Here is a 21,149-nt window from a genome sequence, read left to right on the forward strand (position 1 = left end):
GACTATTAAAGGTGAAATTCCCTTATCTGTTCTCACTCAGATAATTCTCTAGGTTTCTATTTTTAGGGATTTTTTAATAAGTATGTGATCATCTGTTCACTTTTGTTATTCCTAGGATGTCTAAATACCTTTCTACATTTAGGCCTTCATGCTCATTATCACTAACATCAAAATGATAGAAAGTAAAATAAATGATGGGGCAACAGAGAATCAAGTGAGCTGAATGGCGTGGTTCATAATTTATCAGTTTTTTGACTTGAAAGACCAAAAAGACTCAGTAAATCTAAACCTGAATTTGAGGTGTTTCATATTGAAACATAAACAAGTAGAGAAAAGCACATATTAGTGAAAAGTATCATTTTACTGAAAACTCACTTTTTCCATTAAAAATCCAAACCAAGGTAACATGATGCAGAGCTACTGATGAGTTCTTATTACAAGAAATCTCTCCATCTAGAGTAACTACACATAAGGCAAGTAATAATAAAAAATCACAACCTTTCTTTGTCAGACTAAATTATATCTCCACTGATATGATTTCCCAGATTAGATTTTCTGCACGCTGGATAGGAAATCTTGTGACTCAAAGATAAAATGGATTTAAGTGGTAGTAATTTCTTTCTTTGTAACCCAAGATTGACTTGCTCCTTATCAGGGAGAACTTTAAATTGTTTCAAACAAAAAGCAGGGGTAGTTAGTAGAGTCTTAGATCAAAAGCAAGCCTAGGTCTGCACAGGGGGGCCAGTTGCCTGCTAGACAGACTGGTGTTACCTTCTGCAGTAAGATATATTCTGGACAGACTTTAGGATTAAGCTTTGCAAAAGGAACAACCTAAAAAAATACATTTTGAAAACTGTTACTTTTAGATTTTTCCTAGTGCTCCAGCTAATATTGTCTAAAACCTGAAAGCAGCTTCCTTAAGTAATTAATTTACATCAATTTCTTAATGCTTAATTGTTTGTTAGTAAATTATATGTGCTGAGATTCTACTCCTAGTGGTGTGGCTTTGTATTGTTTCAATTATGGATATTCTAAATTATTGTGTTGTGGGGTTTTTTTGTGGTTTTTTTTTGGTTTTTTTGTTTTTTTTTTTTTTTTTTTTTTGGATAAACAACAAAAAATCCCATGTTAATATATCGTGAAACTCAGTGATTCTAAACATCTCCCATGGAAGCACAGCCAACCTGGCACGCATACTTGCCAACAGCTATAAAAGTTGTGTTTGCATGGATGATATTTGGTCTGGCATTCAAAAGCTGCAATATTTAGTGTTTCTTGACAGATCACCAGGGAGACTTCAAGGTTTTACTCACCTACAGCTACTGCTGCTGTCACGTTACACTCATCCCTCCCCCGTGTTCAGAGGCTGAACAGAGCGAGTGTGTGAAGCAGCGCGGGGTATTGCTGGAAAAACTTCAGGTATTTTCAGCTTCCATCCCAGCTACCCGCACTTACTGACTTCACTACAGTCAGCAGAAGGGAGCAGTTTGCGTCAGCCACGTCACTGCCAGCTTTAAACAAAGGGACTTTGCACAGGAGGGGCAGACACGGTCACATAATCTCTCCTGATGTCCAGACAGTAACCTCAAGGAAGGAGGTGGAATGGTAGTGCTGAACTGCTTGAGGTTGCATTACAATGTGCTTATGTCAAGACTAATTAACACACGTTTTATGTGGCTCATTTGTCACATTAAAATTGCAAATGATACAGTGACATTTTCTCTAAGGTGTCTTAGAAAAGCTGTAAGTCTGCCTCTCTTCTTTCTTACCAACCAAGATAGTTAAACTGAAAAAGATTCAGGAAAAAGCCACATGGACCGATTGAAGGTACAGAACGACAACCATAAAAGTATGTTAGGACTCTCTGGAAATAATCACTTAAAGGAGAAAGTGACAGAGATCCATCAAATGATGAATGTAATTGATGGAGTGGATGGGAATCAATTGTTTGTGCCCCTCAAGTGTTTAGAGCCAGCAGGTATGAAATGAAGCTAGTCAGGTACACAATAATAATCAACAAAAGGTGAGAGTTCTTCACCTGACAAGGTGTGGAAGTCCTTGTTCCAGGATGATCTACATGTTAAAATTATGCATGAGTTAAAAGGGAATCTGGACAAATTAATATGTAAGAAATCTGTTGTTGGTAACTAAGGGTGCAGAACTGACATTCAGTCTAGGGAATTCTCCATAAAAATATAAAGTCCTGGGGAAATATAATCTTTACTTGGCCTCTGGTCCATACTAAGAGCTCACTTTCAGTTACAAGATGCAGGACTAGAAGTGGCATTGGTTTGATCCACAGAGACTGCTTTTATTGTCATATATTCTACATTTTTATTCTGACTCAAGTATTTTAATGAATTTTATCTAGCTGACAGTCCCTTACTTACTCATGGGCACGTGCTCAGGCACATGGCAGCATTTTGGGGCTTGTCCTGGGCACGGCCAGGAGAGAGACTCAAAGATCCTTGGGGGTCCCTTCCATATCAGGATATTCTGTGATTCTGTGATTCTAGGCACTTCCCTTCTTGGTTAGGTTGTTGGGTTCTTTGGGGCTTTTTTGCAGGGTGATGAGATGAAAGGAAACATCTCCTGATATTTGAGCTTTTTGAATTACTATGTTAAATATATCACTTTGCTTGTTTAATAGTGTAGATGACAGCCTAGGACTTATTGTCTGCATGATAGTTATTGTTCACCTGGTCTAGTTAGTCCTGTTGGAACAACTTCCTGAAACAATAATACAGAAATTCAGAGGGCAGTATGTAGATCTCAGAGTAGGTGAGCTAAGGAAATTTTTAATTTGTCTAAGTAATTTCTTTACAGGGTCATAATGCTACTGTTCAGACCCATCTTAAATATGATTTTAGGATCTTTCTGTTCCACTTTTCATTACCACCATATGAATAGACTTTAAATGCACCCTGTAATCGTTTCCCTGAGATCATACTCGTTACAAAATAAGCTACAATACTGGAAATAGGGAGGTTTTTGAATTCTCATTTCAGCTTTGTGACTGATTCACATGACTTTGAACAAATCATATAAGTATCTGTGCTGTCTCTAAATTGAAGATAACAGCAGCCTTATAGGAATGCTTTTAAAGTAAACTATGTAAAATTCTATGAAGATTTAAATCGTGATTTACTACTGTTTCTGAAATACTCCTTTAGGGATGGAAAAGCATGCTAATAAGGATTGAGTGCATAGAACTAGCTATGTTTTGTGGCTGGCTCAAAGTGATCTCTCATATGAATCAGAATGTGTGGGATGCAAGTGGAGTCTGTGTGCAGATGGGGTTTATTCTTCCTCTGTATTTCTCATGGTGCTTCATGAGGAACAAATATCTGCCTTCGCCTAGAACAGTGAGCAAGTCTGTTCTAGGACTTCTGCAGAACTCACCAGGGCTAACATTGTTTATTTTATACACATAACAATTGGATCTTAAAGTCTACCAAGGAGTGTCGGGCCCCCTCTGACCTACCAGCCTGACAGGTGCTGCTGTGGTGTCGCCTGGGGTGCAGTCCCCCTATATGTGGCTGTGAGAATGCTCTGAGTTACTTCTCTGCAGGAACTGTGGTGCCTCCAGAAGCAAGGTGTTCCCTGCCTAGCTATTGTTCAGACAGACATTTGAGATGTTGCCAAATTGTGCAGTGAAATCTGGATCCAAGAAGCTCTGTATTTTTACAGGTCAGGCATACACTGAGAAGATATTAATAGCAGATGATTCAGACTGTCCCTGCCCTAAAGAGCTTCTGAATGTTGCAAGTTGAATGGAAACAAGGCATTGCTCTGAGATAGGCAAAAGTTATTTCCTTTTATTACATGGTTCTCACAGACTTTTTTCCTTAGAGATCTTTTCTGTGGAAGCCTAAACTCTAAGAACTTTTGTAGTAACATGTGGGTTTTTTCACTTTCTAGTAATGAAGTCACACTATTTATAGCATTATCATGTAAGAATCCCAAGTAGCAATTACTAATTAGAAAGAGGGGGAAGATACTCATTTTACTGAGGAAATGAAGCCATGATGAATTAAAGAGACTTTCCCTGACTCACAAGAAACTTAATGTAGAGCTAGAAATTGAGCCCAGACCTCCTAAAATTCAGTTCACTGTTGCAGTCATTCATATGACCATCCTTTTCCAAGTATCAAATATGTACACAAGGCTCTCCAGTTTAGTCTTCACATTAGTTTCCAATGAAACTTTGCCCTTTCACTTGTTTTAGCAAGAAGGCAAACACTTGCCCATTTGTCTCAATAGTAAGTAGAAACTGCTCTCTATACAGACGACAATTTCCTCTCCATTCACATGCTTCTCATCCTAGTATTAGAAGGCCAGCCTGTGTCAGCAAGGGCCTGTTTAAATTAGAAACCAAATAATATTTCAGGGATGCCTTGGGCTGTCTTGTGGAGAGGGTTCTTTGCAACCCTTGCCAGTTACAACTTGGTGGTCCTGCCAATCTTTGCTAAGTTTCAAAACAGAAGTTGCTCAAGCTGGAGCAGTGCTGCTCGCCTGGCATACGCAGCTGGGCAGCTGGAGAGCCGGCACCGAGCGAGGCCCGGCACTCATCCAGGCACAGTTCACTAGACCTTGTAAAGGGACAGGGGAGTGGCACTGTCCTAATTGCTAACATTCCTCCTCTGCAAGACTTCTGATATTTATTTAATAAGCTCAGGCTCATAAAGTCTAAACAATTTAAGCAATCAAGTGGTAGCTGATGTGTATGTGGAGCTAGAGATGCAGCCAGACTAAGTGAAGAGTGACATGCTTAATTTCTGACTTTGTCAAGCTTTATCTGGCAGTTGCAAATGAAGTAATACCTCAGGCAGCTGTGCCCAAGAATGGAATATATGTTGTGAGTACCTCAGGAGCTGTACTTCAGGCCAGGTTTGCACAGCCACAGCTCCTACTTGAGTGTGCATGACCCATCTGCCGGCATGGTTTTCTCATCCAGTGAGTAACACTCATAAGCTCCAGTCTGAAAGCTCCTGCCAGTGGCAGCAAAAATTAGGGATGTAGTATTACTGAGTTCTCAGAGGGACAAAAGGCGGGTTCAGCTGAAACATGCAGGCATTCCCACGTCCCAGAAACAGTTGTTTGTAAATAGGCACACCTTCATATGTAGAAAGGAGGGAGCATCTAGAGACTGCTGTGTGTGGAGGTTTGTTATCTTCTGTGGAGTTGTTGCTGAGTATTTTAGCATTAAATGGGAAAAAAGCATCATTACATTCATTAGCATTTCATTCAGAATTATTTTTGGCTCATAGTGGAGCAGGGAGATATGGTAACTAGAAGTTAAACTTTCATTGATGGGATGAAGAGATCTGAGCTTCAAACTGGAAATGGGAGTTGAGTGGACATGGGACAGGGAGGAAAAACAAATTTTGATGAACCTGGGAGATGGTTTTTGTTGAAAAGAAAGAGCAACAAAATGCATGAAGTTTCTATACTTTCTCAAGAAAAATAAAAGAAATGTTATTTCAGCTCAGCTTTAACATACACAAAGGAAAGGCAGTGCTGAAAAGGAGACTCTTTGCTGATTGTACTTTCGATGTTCTCTCATTAGTGGTCTTTTTCTAGTAAGAGGTCATTTACCATGTTTGATTCAAAGAGGTCCACTCTGCATAGTTTTAGAGTAACCTTGTTAATGTTCCTTTGATAACTTGTTCTTATCAGCCTAAGGCTTATTGGCCATAACTGCATTGTGAACTTAGTAAATTGGTTGGTTGTGCATTTGCAAACAGTTCAGCCTGATTACATTCATCTAAGCACCAATTTTACAGCTGTGTCAGTGGGGCCATTACAGAACTTGAGCAAGCAAGCAGGCAGGCACCCTGCACATACCTCTCTCAGCATTGTGATTTACTGCCTCTATCTGCTGCCTTTTACAGCTGTGTGCTGGCTAATGTCCCTGTCTCGTTGGTTAGCTTGTTTCAGCCTCGTAATGCTACATCCTTAGTGTGGAATCTGAATCTGACTTTGCCACCAGACTGGAAAACAGCCTGTGGCTTTTCTAAAGTTCTTTTCCCATCTTCCCTCTGGTTACCTTGTGCTTAGAAAAACAAACTGGTAGGGGTCATAACAGGTGGACACAAATACTTTCCTTTTGACCCACTTCTTTTTGACTAGTCTGTGTTCTTTGACCATTTTCCGAGGCTTCTCTTGTGTTTTGTTTTGACTTGGCCTGATAGCTGAAAGTTTTACTGTTAGTTATTATTTTTGACAGTTATGACAGTGATATTCCACCCTCCCATAGTATCCTCTGACCTGCAGGTATTAGAATGCACAAAGATATGCCTAAAATGTCACAAAGGAATGCACATCACATATAGTTATGAATTAGTTCAGATAAACAGAGTACAGTATGTCAAGGAGAAATGACAAGCATCACTGACTTGAATATCTACAGTGAGAAACAGTTTTGGAGTAATTTCTGATTATGGAGTTGGTACATTAAAACAATATGGAGTAATAACTTGCCATTTTTCATTAAGCTACTGAGATTCACATGTAGATGGATTGAACTAATTAAATCAACAAAATATTGGCTATTGGGATGGAAGGGTTTGAAGTACACAAGGAAGGTGGGAGGACACTAAACAACAGTTAAGTGTCTTAACAAGAATACTCTGAAAAGCATTTGGCTGTGGTGGGTCCTCTCGAGGCTGAGTAGTTCGTTCTTTTTTGCTTCAGAACAAAAGGGAAAAGGGTCCACGTGGCGTCTTGGTTGATACCAGCTTACACTGTTTGATGTGTAAGAGATAATGGTTTCAGAACTCTTGTCATTATTTCATTTTTTTCACCACTAATTAATATGTAAACAGAATAAAATTATCATTCTTAACCATGGCTGAAGGTTCACATATTAATATTTTTCCAGGTGGAACTTGCAGAAATTTGCACAAAGAGCGAACGTTACATTGGCACAGAAGGTGGAGGAATGGACCAGTCAATCTCTTTTTTGGCAGAGGAAGGAACTGTATGTGGATCTTTGTAATCTAAACTAACAATGTAATGTTAATTTATGCAAGCAAAAAATGCCTTCATTGGTATCTAGCAGAAAAACAAGACAAGAAATTGGAACTCCTTAGTAAGCAGTATAAGCACCATTAGTACACAACAAATGAATCAGGAATTAAATTTATGAACTTGGGTACAATCGAGTAGGACAAGTTTGAATGAATAAGATGAGGAAAATTAGAAATAGCAAGGAGGAAGGAAAAGATGTGGGAAAAGATGTACTCTAGAAGAGCACTAGGTTCCACTATTTGACTAATTCATGCTGAACTTAGAATGTTTCCCATATAATGAAAGCTGAATGGTCGGCATGCCTTGTATTCAGTGCAAATGGGATAATTATTACAAAAATGCTTTCTTGAAACTTCTTATAACCAAACAGTTCTAGGAAATTTTGCCAGGTTCAGTTACAAAGACAATGGAGACTTTTTTTTTCACCAGTTTTGCTAATTCCAGACAATTCTGTGGCTGGATTTTGATGTAGAAGGCATTTAGCAGTCTTAAACGTGGTGACAGAAGGTGAACTAGCTGTGATAAACAGACCTGCCAAGTTATGCATGAGTGCTTGCAGTGGAATTTACAGTGAGGTTCATCCACTGTCCCAGAAGGTGCACAGGACTGCAACTGTTCAAACCTCAGACCTGTCAAAATACTTTTATTGGAATTAATGTTGTGTTTCATGACAACCTTTACTTTCCTTATAATTGTGGCACTATATCTCTACAGCTTTTGTTCCTTTTCGATGAGCTTACACAGACAAAAACTATTTCTTAGAATTACACCAAACATTTAATGCCATCATGAGACACATGTATTTGCAATTTCACATCACTTGTACCTACTCTACACCTTTCCTTCATGTTTATACTGTTAGTAGTAAAAACACAGCTATATGAATAAGGAAAAAAGGAAGCAGCATATTTTCCTGCCATACACAGAGATGATCATGTAAGTGGAAGCCTTTCTGATATATAGTTGTGGTAACCAAAAAGACAAAGAAAATATTGAAAAAAATGAGAAAATAAATTGTGAACAAACCAGAAAATACCCTTGCTTCAGTGTACTTGCAGCTGAATGCAGCTCTAGCCTCCCACCTCAAAAAGACAAGAAAAGTACAGTACAGGACACTGAGGTTTATCAAAGCTATTTTTTTTTATATGAGCATTGACTGAATAATTTAAAACTTTTCAGCTTGGAAAACAAGCTTTGAGGGTGATACTTTGAAGCTTTATAAATTCCCTAAAGGAGTAAAGAGAAGGTAAATGGAGAATTCCATCTTTTTCATAACTGAAGAACTAATAGAAACACAATGACATTAGCAAGCAGCTTGTAAAAAACAAACAAGGATGTTTGGGTTTTTTTCCAAGACATTCATTGTTAAATTGAGAAATACCGTACATTGTGGAAGGCAGAAGTTTTAAAAGGACTAAAAAAAGACCTTTTTGGATACACTAATAGAGTATTAACCTATACGTGGCTATTCAACATATAGTCAGATGTTTCTTCCAGTGTAAGTATAACCATTGTGATCTTTGCTTATGGGAATCTGGAAAAATATACCCCAAGAAAAGATTGCTTTGTACATGTTCTATTTTTATATTCCCCCTAAATAGCCATTTATGGCTACTGTCAGAGTCAGGACACTAGACCAGCTTAGTGGTACGTTCTAGTCTAATGTAGCAGATCTTAAAGGGTATATTTAAATGTAAGCAAGTCTGTCTGTCTTGATAGTAATTCTGTGATGGGGTCCAGAATCTCAATGGCAGGGAGTAACACACATGCTGTACATAATGTACAAGGAGATTTGTCATTGTTTATTTAGCACTCTAGCTGCTCAAGGAACTCTTGAGGGTGAACAATGCCAAAACCAGTAAGACGTCCCTGCTTGCAGAGTTACAGTCTATTCTAAGAAGCCAAAGCAGGGCACATGATTTACAACTTATCCCAGTGAAAAACCAGATGTGAATTTAATCTTTTGATTACATTACATCCTGAATTATTTAATTAATGGATGCCTAACTTATTCCATGTAAAGGTCACAAATGCTGGGAACATCATACACAGCTTGTGTAAGCATGTGTGAGGCAAGGCAAGTCTCTTATGTCAGAAAGGAGGAAACAACAACTACATCCTTATATATAGTTTTATTTAGTTTCTTTGTTTGATTGTACCATGATCACTGTCTCAAATGAGTCCTAAAATGTTGGGACTATACTGTACCTCAGTGAATCTTGCTGTACTGCAAAATCAGGAGACTGAGGGGGAGATGGACATTGATGAAGGGGCAGGGAATGCGAAGCCCCTTTTTTCTAGTGGCACACACATTAGCTTCAGCCAGGCCTGGTACTTCTCTGCAGATCAAAGTGAAACTGTTGTCTTAAACAGGCAAGAAAAATAGGTTGGGTGGGGTTCTGTGAAATGCTGAAAAAACCCAAAGACTTAATGGAAACATTTTAAAATCCAGCTACAGGGAAAGGTTTGAAATGTATGTGTAACTTGACCAATGAGGTTAAACCTCTTTTCTTGCTGTTTCATGTCAGTTTTCCTTCCTTAACTGTCCCTGGATTTTCAAGAGAAAAAACATGCAAATTTGCATTTGATTTATAGAACTAAGTGCACTGTTAGCTAGTAGTAAATTAAAACTAACCATTCATTTTTCTTTCAATAGGCCAAGTTGATAGAGTTCAGTCCACTGAGGGCAACTGATGTTAGACTTCCAAGTGGAGCAACGTTTGTTATTGCTAACAGTTGTGTTGAAATGAATAAAGCAGCAACTTCTCATTACAATATTAGGGTAATGGAGTGTCGGCTGGCTACAAAGGTAACACATGGCTTATGTCAAACTCTAATGAAACCTTCATCTAAATATGTGCTTTCTTCCACTTCTGACCAATTGTGTCTTTAACACCTGGCTAGGTGCTACTCTTTGTATAATTTTTCTTTCCAGAACCAGACACTTCCATCTGCAGGAGCAGAACTCCTGCTGAGCTTAATGGAACTGCAAGGACTGTGTCCTTATATAGAAGATTATATAGAAGATTGAGTTCTATTAAATTTGGTTTGTATTATATTTTGTTAGAGGAAATAAGTCTATTTTTCAGAAAAAAAATATTCCCAGTTAATACGATAGACTGTTTCTAATTAAAGCTGAATAATGACAAATAATGGAAAGCAACCAGCATGGCCACATGTTTATATGTATATATGGCAATAGATGTGTATTTTCTAGGATTTAGAGAACATCCAAGCTAGTAGTTGGAGGCCTGGAAGTAATATTAGAAATGCTGAATAGCAGCATGTATGTCAGTGTAAAGTTTAAAAACAGGCTTGAGTCAAACCCCAACATTTAGGTTGTACTGCCAGTTTACAGCTTGAAATTATCTCTGAAACATATGGAAATTGAACAGGGGAAATCTAAGTTCTGCTTTAATTCTGGATTTTGTATGATCAGGAATATGTAGAGGTAGGGTTTGATTTGAGTTTTTATGGGAAGACAGTACATTTTTCTTTGATAAGAGTAAATGATGAGCAAGCATAAAGATTCACTGCATTTATACCCAACATAGGGCGCTGTGTGAAAGAACAGAATGTGGGTCACAAAGTCTAGAAGAAAGCTTTGAAAAATGCAGCGTGAACTTCTTGCCACAGAACATTTGATCAATATGCAAAAGTACTTTGAACATCTGTTGGCATCATGATTCTATAAAAAATAATTTCTTACAAGTTTTAGTTGGTGCCAAAAAAGTAGTTGAAGAGATGATCAGACACTGACAAACTGTATTATAAAATAATTTGCTGAGATATTTTTTGAGGAGGGAAGCTAAACTTTGGATTACTTTTAAAATGTGTTTTAAAAGTATAAAAGTATAAAAGAAATAGTTGCATTTCAGTTGTGTATAAGACATGGTAAAACAAATAGCACCAATGACCACAGTTAAAGCTGTTGTCACTGATGTTAATAAGAAGATTCTTTAGCCATTAAGAAAAGGAAGATAAGAACCAGTCTATTTGTTAGTTCTAACTGATAAATCTATAATTTGGGATTGATAATTGACAGAATACGTATTTTTAAGGAAGGGCTTCTTTTGGAAATTCTTTTTTTTTGCATAAGGAATAGAGAGCCTTCCCAGATAATCTGTTCTAAAAGTCACTGTGCAACGAGTGCATTAAGCTGTGAGAGCTTTTGAAGTTACTGTTCCATATACCAGACTCTGTGAATTGAATCACAGTTTTCTAAATGACTTTAAATTATTAGTCCTGTGCAGTAAACTGAAGGGGTAGTAAGGAAACATCTTTTTTTTTACATTCCTGTTAGCTATGATGCAATCTCTAAAAATGTACTTTTAGCAGATGCTTGATTGTAAGGAGACTAACAACATACACCTGTCTGTTTTTACACATATGCTACCCAGATGGAAAGCTGCACACACTATAAAAATACATTTAGGAAGAGGTCACAGTGGGGTGAAGGAGGGCAGGTATGTAAGTGGAAACAGGGAAGTCTTTTAAGCACCATTAAGCTAATGGAACTATGAACTAACATGCTGGGCCTTGCAATAGTGCTTTAAAAGAAATTCTCATTGTAAGTGCCTTAGGATAGGCTTTTTCCCCCTCTTCTGCTTTAGGTAATTCTAGAATTTCATACTGCTTGCAGAAATCTCTGTCGGTAAAGATGCCAACACAACATATTCCTGCTGGCATTAGTGTAGAACATTTTGGTATCAGTCTGTCCTACAGCAAGTGAGCTCTTGATCACCCTGGCAAATTATCTTTCTTAGATTCTCTTCCTTTCCCCTCCCTCTAGACAGTCATTGTTTTGCTTTTTTCTTTCCCTTTCTCTGTTGTAGCAGCCTCTGAGTGCTCTCCTGTGCTCCATTACAATGTGTTCAGACGCTTGCGTCCTGCAGAGCACTCGCACTTCCGAAGGGAGTGGAGTTGTCCCTCATCGTTCCGAGCTCTGACCTGCTCGCCGTGCTCCCCCTGCTTCAGCATCAGTGTCCTGTGGGGCCAGCAGTGTCTGCAGCTGCAGAGCCATGAGCAGCTCATGGGCACAGATGCTCAGATGGCTTTATAGAAACGTAGTGTGCAAGGAAGTGATGCTGCTGTACAAGTATTCCTGGACGCACTCCTAGTCAGACTTTCTTTTATTTATATTTGTCCCATCATTTACCAAGTACGTTTTCCTCTCAGTTATTTGCAGTTCTCCAGTGTGCCTATGTTGAACAATAAAGAAGAATAAAGCCCACAGATTCTATATCCTGGCAGTTAAGAGCCAGCTGCTCGATGTCCACATATTTAATCCATCTAGTCAGAGATCATCAAGGAAATACCCAGCTGTGGGAGCAGTATTGGGATTACTTTTTGTACATTAAAGAGATGGGATTTTTTTCCCCATTTCTGTCCCATGTCCATTACAATTTGAGCTGCTGCAGCTAGACTGTTTTCAAAAACCATTTCTGTTTGCCCATAATATTTTTCCCAGTGCTGTTAGAATCCAAACTTTGCTATAAGCAGGATAGACCTTTCCAGCAAAGCCATGCCCACTGGCCCAACGGGGTCAGTTTCCATTTGACCTGTAAAACCCCAGTGTCGTCAGCTTGCCTGAAATACAGCATCTCCCTTGAAGTACAGAAATGGGAACAGATGTGACAATGCATGTGGCATATTTCTGCAGGGGATTATTTATTAAAAAAGGAAGTACAAAAATTTTTGTTGCCTTATAGAATATTGTTGTTTTTAAATTCTGTTTAACTTCTCGTAATAAAGTAGAGGGGATGCTGAATACTGGGATAAAAGCATGAGAAAAATAATTTCCATTCATTTAGCAACAGATCAAAAGCATGTCATAAACATGCACCAACATAAAACATATTTAAGTAAAACGAAGCAGTAAGTTTTATTCTAACTTATCAGTAAGTAAGCTAAAATACAATTACATAAAGGCTGTGGAGTTTTAGGTACTCATAGTCTTTGAAAACCAATATTTTACAAAAAAAATTCTCTCACCTTGATTTCTGCATTAGGCACTGAACAGTTCTGCTTCTTTCTCTACCACTGAACATATAAAATTGTGTTTTAATGACAGCAGAGGTATGTGATTAGGATTTTGTTTGTTTTGCTCTGCTGAGCCTCACATAAATCCCAGCAAGTCACTAGATGGCACCAAAAGTAGTTAATTTTTAGATACTGCAGTAAAGCAAAACTGGAAGAGCCCCTGCAAAAGCACGGTTGGAGGAGAGTGAGAATCCACACCAGATAGCTGGGCAGCAGATCTGCTTAAATTTCATCCTGTAACTTTGCACAAAACAAGGCAAATACTTTTCAGACATGTATGCAAATCCCATGACTTTTTTAACCCAGGAAATTAAATGGCTTTGCTGAATCAAGACATAAATGATTTCAAACCAATCTCCATCAAAACCAGTGCTTATTAAAAAGAATAAAACACCCTGGGTGAAATCTTGGCCCTTTTAATGAGAGGTTTGAATGCTGATTTGTATAGATAAATGATTTCATTCCCTGGTCTTGCTGCACTGGTTTGAAACTCTTTCCAAACATACAGCTTGATTTAGAAGTTTTAAACTCACTTGAAATGGTGCAGCACTGGAGATACACCACATGCCTATGAACACAGTACAGTGACATTGGTGTGTACCTGCTAACCTTTGTTTTACTTTGTAATCTTGAAATTACAGTTGGTATGTCAATGACCACTGACTATTCTTCTATAATTCATGACATCAAAATATATCACCTTATGAGGAAAGCTGCTTTACCACTTTCATTAGACACATGGGAGCATCAACGTATTGCAGCCTTCCAGAAAAAAGCCTGTTGGACATCCTGCCTTTCAGGATTCTGGTGTGTTGAAGTAACTTGTCAAAACATCACAAAGATACACAAAGCATGGTACCATTGCCAGGAGAGGGCAAAGCAGGTCCACCTATAACAAATTAATATCACAGCAGCCATATGGGAACAGAATAGATTCTGACCAACATTGTAACATTCCTGTAAAGGCTCAAAAGTTCCTTTAAATTGGTTGTAAAAAGAAGGTACTTAAAATTTACTTAAAACTCCAGAGATTGAGAAAGGTTACAGTTATTCTCCCCACAAATCTTATGATCGTATTTTTAAGGCTATTACAAGAAAAGATTTTAATGACAGCCTCAGATGTTCACCAGAAAATTCCAGGAGCATATTGGAAATGTCAAACTGAAATGGTAGAGCAAATACTAATAGTATGGAAATAGATTTTTTAAGGACTTTTAGTGTTACAACATCATAGCACTTGTATAAACAGTTGTCCAGATGGGATTGTAAAAGTCTAGTAAGTGCTTGAAGTAACAAAGTCTGTGGAAGAGGATAAATCACTAACTTGATACCACACAAATAATGCCAGTAGGGCTTTTACAGACAGTATCTGATTTGAGGGAAGAATATGTGTTATTCACAGACCTTTGTAATAAATATAATTGTTGACTGCTCTGTGCTGATAGAAAGTAGGTTCTGATGGTTCCCAATGAAGAAGTGAAAAGAGAAAATGGGCCTTAAAGATACTTATGGACAACTAATAGTTTTAAACAGAAAAGAACAATATTTTCTATTTTCTTTTTTTTTTTAATTTTAGCTTCTCTCAAAGTCAAAAGGCTTGGAGTGGAAAAAAATGTTGAGACTCCACGATGTGCAAACCAAGCTAGGAGTTAGCCTAGAGGAAATGCTGACCATTGTCGAGGAGGTATTACATCCTGAGCCTTACAGTGCAGAGGAAATTTGTAAATGCCTGGGAATTACCCTGGAGGAGCTTCGCTCTCAGATCCTTAGTCAAAACATGCAAGATGGTGAGCATATATGAAATGGGGGGGTTTACTGTACAATGTTTGTGTTATATAAAACGTTTATGCATTAATAAGTAGTGCAAGTGGAAGTCTTGCCAGAATACTTGGCTAAATCTTGGTTGGGAAGTGAAAGAATTGATAACAGCATCAATTGGTATTTTCATTCTAACTTTTGACTTATAATAGAGCAAACTTTGATTTTGATGGAACTGTTTCCAAAATTATGGAAATAGCAGATCACTTAACTGGTGTTCAAGACTAGCATAGATGAGCCTGTGTTTCTGTTTTTAACTGATAAATACATGCACTTCCTAAAAAAGGCACTGGGCAGCAAGTCTTGATCTCTCCTGAGAAAGTTTCTGTCACTGTCAATATTTCTTTTTTTTTTTTAGGAAGATGTTGGTGGAGATGAACAATTCACTATCTAAAGTATTTCCCATGTATTATTGTTTAGGATTATACCATGTAGTCATGAGCATTGTCACGTGTATCCTGGATGCATATAGTAGGGTTGCTAATAATACCAAATAGAGAATTTATGAAGTAATTTGTTTGCTTTCATAACAGGTTTCCAATTGAGATCAGAATTTCTGTAAGAACTACATAGAATCCTTCTTCCTTCTTTCCATTCTGTAGCCTTAATACCTGTATTCTTTTGGAGCCAAGTTACATCCTTGCCTGTCCTTCCCAAGACTGCTTTCAGGAATGTATACATTCTATGTGTAAAGATCTGTAATGTATCTATCTATACTGACACTTACTTAAATAATCCGTCCATCTGGAGTGATTGTAAATTTTATATATTGACCAAGGAGCAGGTCCTGAATCTTTAACCTGTTTTGCATCCCAGTGGTGTCAGGCAGTATGAGATGCTCTTATTGTCTAACTACACTGCCAGAGGATACCAGGATGGAATAAGATATCTCAAGCCAGCTCCTATCTCCATAGAAAGAGTTTTGATAACTTTGTACTGTCTGTACATGAGGAATATATGAACCATGTACCTGCACTCTGCAGCATTTTCATGGGAAACTGCAGGGTTGTAAATCTCTTACATTGTCCCTGTACTTCCCCCTTCATGAAGCAAAGCAAGACTATTAACTTACAGATGTTTACACTCCTTATACTTGGTTTATAAAACAAAATTCTACAGTTCTGCAGAACTGAGTTGTTTATACAGGTTATCTTGATTTTTTTTCCAAAAAGAAATCTAGATGAAAAATTTAGACATAAAAGCTATAGAAGAAACCCAAAGGAAATTTTATACTGTAGCTCTGAATACCATTTGCAGATGTTTGCTGAACAGAATCTCTTAAACTTGCATGACCATGATTTCATTTGATAAGACCAATTAAAAAGGATTATGCTGAAAGCCTCTTTGCATGTACAATATAAAATTAAATAACAGATTTCTGTAAAACTTACGCAGAAGAAACAAGACAGACACAGAAAGAATCTGAATCTGCTGGTTTTGTTACACACTATGCAAATTACGTGTTTTGTTGGCTTTGGAACACCAGGGGCTGTTTGAAGAAAACATTTTTCTTACTTCCCCTCTACTTTCCCACTCTATTTTAATGACAATGCCTGGCTTCTTCATGTGAGAGAGAGAAAACATACTGTCAAATAAGTAACCTCTGCAGAGAATTTCAGAGCCTCATTGAATTTCTTTGTTCAACATGAAGAACAAACCACAACATTTAGGGGATCTTTTCATGCCCAGGGATCGTTACAAATATGATTTTGTACTGGCATTGTGTCTCATGGTTAAGGACCTAAAAGTGCTCTGTACATACTGGTTTAGCCCTAAGTCTAGCTTCCCCTCCTCTACTCCTCCAGTGACTGTACTGTATACTTACATGAAGTTTTATCAGTGTGTAAGGATGACCAGATAAAAACTCCAAATCTCAAAGGAACATGGTATGGACTGGCTTTGGTCAAGTCCCAGGCCAGGTCTGGAAGCACACAGCCACTCTGCATCCCTTTTACAGGCAATTACTCAAGGATTTCTGCAGTTCCCCACTGCACAGTCCATTCGTTCCCCACGTTTGGAGAAGTACAGATGGTTTATAAAGCCTCTCTAAACTTCTTGCAGTTGTTCCTTGGCCAACTCAAAATCCTGAGTTTAAAGCTCCCTTGCAAATGTTTACACACGGATTGCACTTGTGGCTTCTGAACATCTCTAGAAAAATAATATTTATTACTTTCTAAGATGCATTGTGCCATAATTTTGGCTTGGACTCGAGTGCTTCACAGAACATGTAGTGTGTGGTGATTGTGGGACATTAAGTATTTATAAGCTTCACCACAAAAGGATATTCTCCTGTAAAACATGTATTCCTTTAACCATGAAATGTTTTTTCTTCTTAAATGAGGTATTTTTTAAACCCATTTTTCCTTTTCATGTATAAAATTTTAATCTAATTCTGACATTTAAACCTGAAAATGAAATCACCATGGGACAAGCAGGCATCCATTTGCTGTGTGGATTTGGCTGTTTAACTCCTATTTGTCCCCTGGAAAGAGAACTGTAAATCTGTGCTGCGAATCCACGAGTGGTGCTTGAACAGCCACTCATGGGCGTTGATGGTGATCTCAGTGCAGGAGCAGCTTCCACACTCCCTGCACTGTAGGTGTAGGTGTAGGCAGGTGTGGGTGAGGGGGGTCTTGGGTGTTCTGTCAGGCGGCTCTGGGGTACAAAAAGCTCTCTCTGTATCAGTAGATGCCCTGTGTGACCAGAAGTTACACCTCCAAACCGAAAGACCTGAGAGCACTTTCCAGTTCAAGGGTCCAGGTTCCTAGTTTAGCCTCACCCTGATCCATGTCATGGAGAAATTTTGGGACATACCAAACAAACAGAGATGTGGCTGCTCCAGGCAGATCCCATACCTGGAGGATGGAGGCTTTTGGGGTGTGCCACAGGTAGGCACAGGCACTGAAGAGTCTAGGTTAGTTGCAAAAGCCTTGTTAAAGCCATCATTCCTCTGGAGGAAAAATCACTTTAAACCAGTAGTTATCACAATCTCAAAACAGGTGTCTGCTAAATGTGTCACCGAATCCAGCGGTGACTCGTCCCCTGGTTTACTTTCAGAGAGCCAGATTGCAAACAGTTACTTGAGCAGTCCCAGGAGAGTAACTGTTCCCCACTTCAAGTAAGGGGTTCACAATCTGGCTCAAATTAAAGCCATCTGGCAGCATTTTCTTATATACATTATGAGCCAGAAACCTTCAACCTCATCATGTTCAATCAGCAGGATGCCTAACAGAGAAGGGCACTATTCCACGTGGGTAATGGTGCTAGAAACTGTCCCCTACACGATTGCGCGTCCGTGAGCTTTTCCGGTTGTAAATTTCTAACAGTCCCATCAGCCATGTGCAGCTCATTAATCTACAGTGAAATGTATCTTTAGAAGCTGCCAAAGCAACTAGAAAAAAATATATAGCCTGGAGAGGTTGGTGTTTAGCTAAAGGTCAGATAGAATTGTACAGGAAGCCTCTAAAGAAAGGAATCTGCTGAAGTTGAAGTTGTAACAAATAATATGAGTTGCTGAGAAGCCACAGCGTTTACTTATACAGGAAAAAAAAATATCCTTTAAATGGACTGGACAGGTTTGCACAATTTTTGTAAAGCTAAAATTAAAAATATGACCATACAGTTGAAAATCCACAGTAAACGTTTCTGTTACATTTAGTTAACCCACAATTATTTGGGACTAATAGCCTAGATTTTTGTTTGTATAGAGATTTTATATGGATTTTGGACAAGCTTTCGTTAACATTAGTCTGCTGGGTCACAGCAACTTGGAAGGTTCTTGCAGGTTCTTGCTGCAGTGCAATCTATTGGTGCCCTGGAAAGTGGCACCATTCTTTCAAGGGCATTTAGTGGTTTGTAAGTGGTTTGAATGTACCAGTTCATGGGTGACCTGACAGAAATCCTCTGCAGGAGCAAAGCTCAGAGAACTCAGAAGTAAGTTGAAGTGGGAGAAACCAGGCCTTTATTATAGTTTAGTGGATTAGGAAAGTATATTTACATTTTCAGTCAAATTAATTACCTAATTCCATACATTATAGTAGATTTAAGGATCCACAGATTTAAGAATCTGGCATTAGTTCCCTAAACCCTGCTTTTTATGCTCTCCTTTGAGCACCACAGAGGGTGAGACCATGTAACCCAGCTCTGTGCAGCCCTGCAAGGGTTTCTTTGAGGGCTTTATCTTTTCCTCTTTCAGAGCACTCCAGCCTTGGCTCAGATATAAACTAATCAGGTGTGGACCCTCTGGTTTTGTTTCTTTTAACTGTGACAGAGCATGGCTTAGGAAATTGGAAGAGCCAATATACAAGCTGTGATGTAGCAAACAGATTCTAATATAGATGTAACTTTTGGAAATATCATCTGTATTCTATCTTCAGTTAGGTAGAGAGGGTTTGTTTGGACTACCCATCCAAACAGAAGAGATACAAGAAGGTTTCTGTATTATCAGAGGCTGTGTTTTGTGTTGAAAGCTGAAAATATATGAATCATTCCATTATTTTAGAATAAGACTTACAGAGTACCGAGCTGTTTGCTGCCCTGAAGATAATTTTGCCTGAGAAGAAAACTGCCTGAGAAGAAAAGCAAGCTGTAACAAAAATTGTTAAACACAAACATAATTTTTTGGAAATAAAATGCTGCCCATAACAGACCAATAGCTAATGTCAGGATCCCAACCTTTAACCGATACTAATTTGGTAAAGGTCCCCAAAGGAGCCAGCAGATAGCACACAGCCACTCTCTGCTGCCTGCCAGGAGCCTGTTCCCAGTGAGAGGAGGCTGGAGCAAGGTAGCAAATTCCCCCTCCACCGAGAGGCTCTCCTGGGAGCCAGCGCTGCCCAGGACACAGCTCAGGGCCCCTGGCTGGCAGCCAGAGCCGAGCGCCCATTCTGGGTGCCAATTCCTACCATGGCGAGCACAACACAGCCCCAGAGGTTTGAAGGTAATCTGGCCAGTAGAGCATTGCTCTACCAAAGGGTGGTCTCCGAATCAATCACAGCCTTTGGCAAGTCTGTGGCCCGACAATTGAAACCAGACATGTTTTCAGTTCATTCTTTGGGTTACTACTGTTCGATGGTGATTTACAAGAGAGGGTGAGCTATGGCAATCTCTCACGCAACTTTAGATATTCCCTAAACGAATGCACATTTAGAAATCTCCTTGCTCTCAAACAATGCTTCATAAGAAAAGAATATTTAAAGAGAAACCATCCTTAAAAACAGGCCAAGCTGCCTTTCTTCAGCGTTCAAAAGTACTGAGGCACCACTTTGCAAAACACAGTGAAACTAACTCCAGCAGCAACAAAATCAGAAACCAAAATATGCTCTTCCTGTGTGATATTCTCAAGTCCATGTTTCTGGGGGGCACTCAATTTTCTCATTTCTGTCCTAGTTTGAAATGCTTTCAGAAGGCCTGTTCACAAGACAAACAGCACAGGGTTTCTCAGTAGCAGGCTGTATTGAATTACAAAATAAATAGGAGCAGAAGCAGTATCAGCAGTAGCAGAACATTGCTATGTTAAATGTTTCTGTCTCATTTTAGACTACTTGTGTCTCAGCACTATTTTCAGCATCTACAGTTGTGAAATACTCTGGAGAAATAAAAAGGCATTATAGAGGTGCTGATGAAGTTTTAGTCTGTAAGGGTTGCTGTCTGGAGTGTACAATACGAGAGACTTCATACTGGACCTAATTTTATTTCCAGTCTTTCAAGGAAGATGTCTACATATATTTGCAAATGTAGATTGCTGAAAGTGTCAGAAGTGGCTCCAGAACTTGGCAGTCTCCACAGAACAGCCAAGTAGGAACCCTGTGGGTCTGGGTCAGACAGCAAGTTCTATTTTAAATACAGGGCTGATTTTGCTTCTCCTTTTACCTCTGAGTGTTTTATCAGCCATTTTAGAAAGCAAGAGAGATCAGGAGTTGAATAGAGAGAGAAGCCTCACTCTAAAGGAGAATTTACATGCAGAAAGAAGATGAAGTGTTCTAACTAGGCTTTGCTCTGCTAAAATAAGGAAATATAGTGCAGTAGGTGCTCCATATAGAGGTTAAAGTCCATTAATATTTACCACCCAAAGAGCTCAAGCAAGCCAATTTAGTCATAAATTAAATTATGTCAGGCATGCTTCTGGTGAACAATACTTCCTAAATAGTAGCCATGGTATTAAAGCAAACAGAACTATATTGGGAGAGGAAAACAATAAACTACAGCACAAGCTTGGGAACAGCAGTTCAAGTCTCAGATATTAGTTGCAAACCAAA

At 38.7% G+C, this 21,149-nt stretch overlaps 1 protein-coding gene across 5 annotated transcripts in view; it reads left to right on the forward strand.

Annotated features, from left to right (window-relative positions):
- The window catches only part of GALK2 (galactokinase 2), a 46,846-nt gene that overhangs the window by 17,322 nt on the left and 8,375 nt on the right, over positions 1-21,149 (forward strand). For 2 of the 5 annotated variants that reach the window (XM_082290883.1, XM_082290884.1), the window contains 3 exons: positions 6,884-6,982; positions 9,689-9,841; positions 14,651-14,861. In XM_082290883.1, coding sequence (XP_082147009.1) covers positions 6,884-6,982; positions 9,689-9,841; positions 14,651-14,861 — 463 coding nt within the window. The remainder of the gene's footprint in view (positions 1-6,883; positions 6,983-9,688; positions 9,842-14,650; positions 14,862-21,149) is intronic. The other 3 variants (XM_082290885.1, XM_082290887.1, XM_082290886.1) reach the window with 2 other exon arrangements.

This window comes from Coloeus monedula (genome assembly GCF_965178545.1).
Source record: "Coloeus monedula genome assembly, chromosome: 14".
Lineage (NCBI taxonomy): Eukaryota > Metazoa > Chordata > Aves > Passeriformes > Corvidae > Coloeus > Coloeus monedula.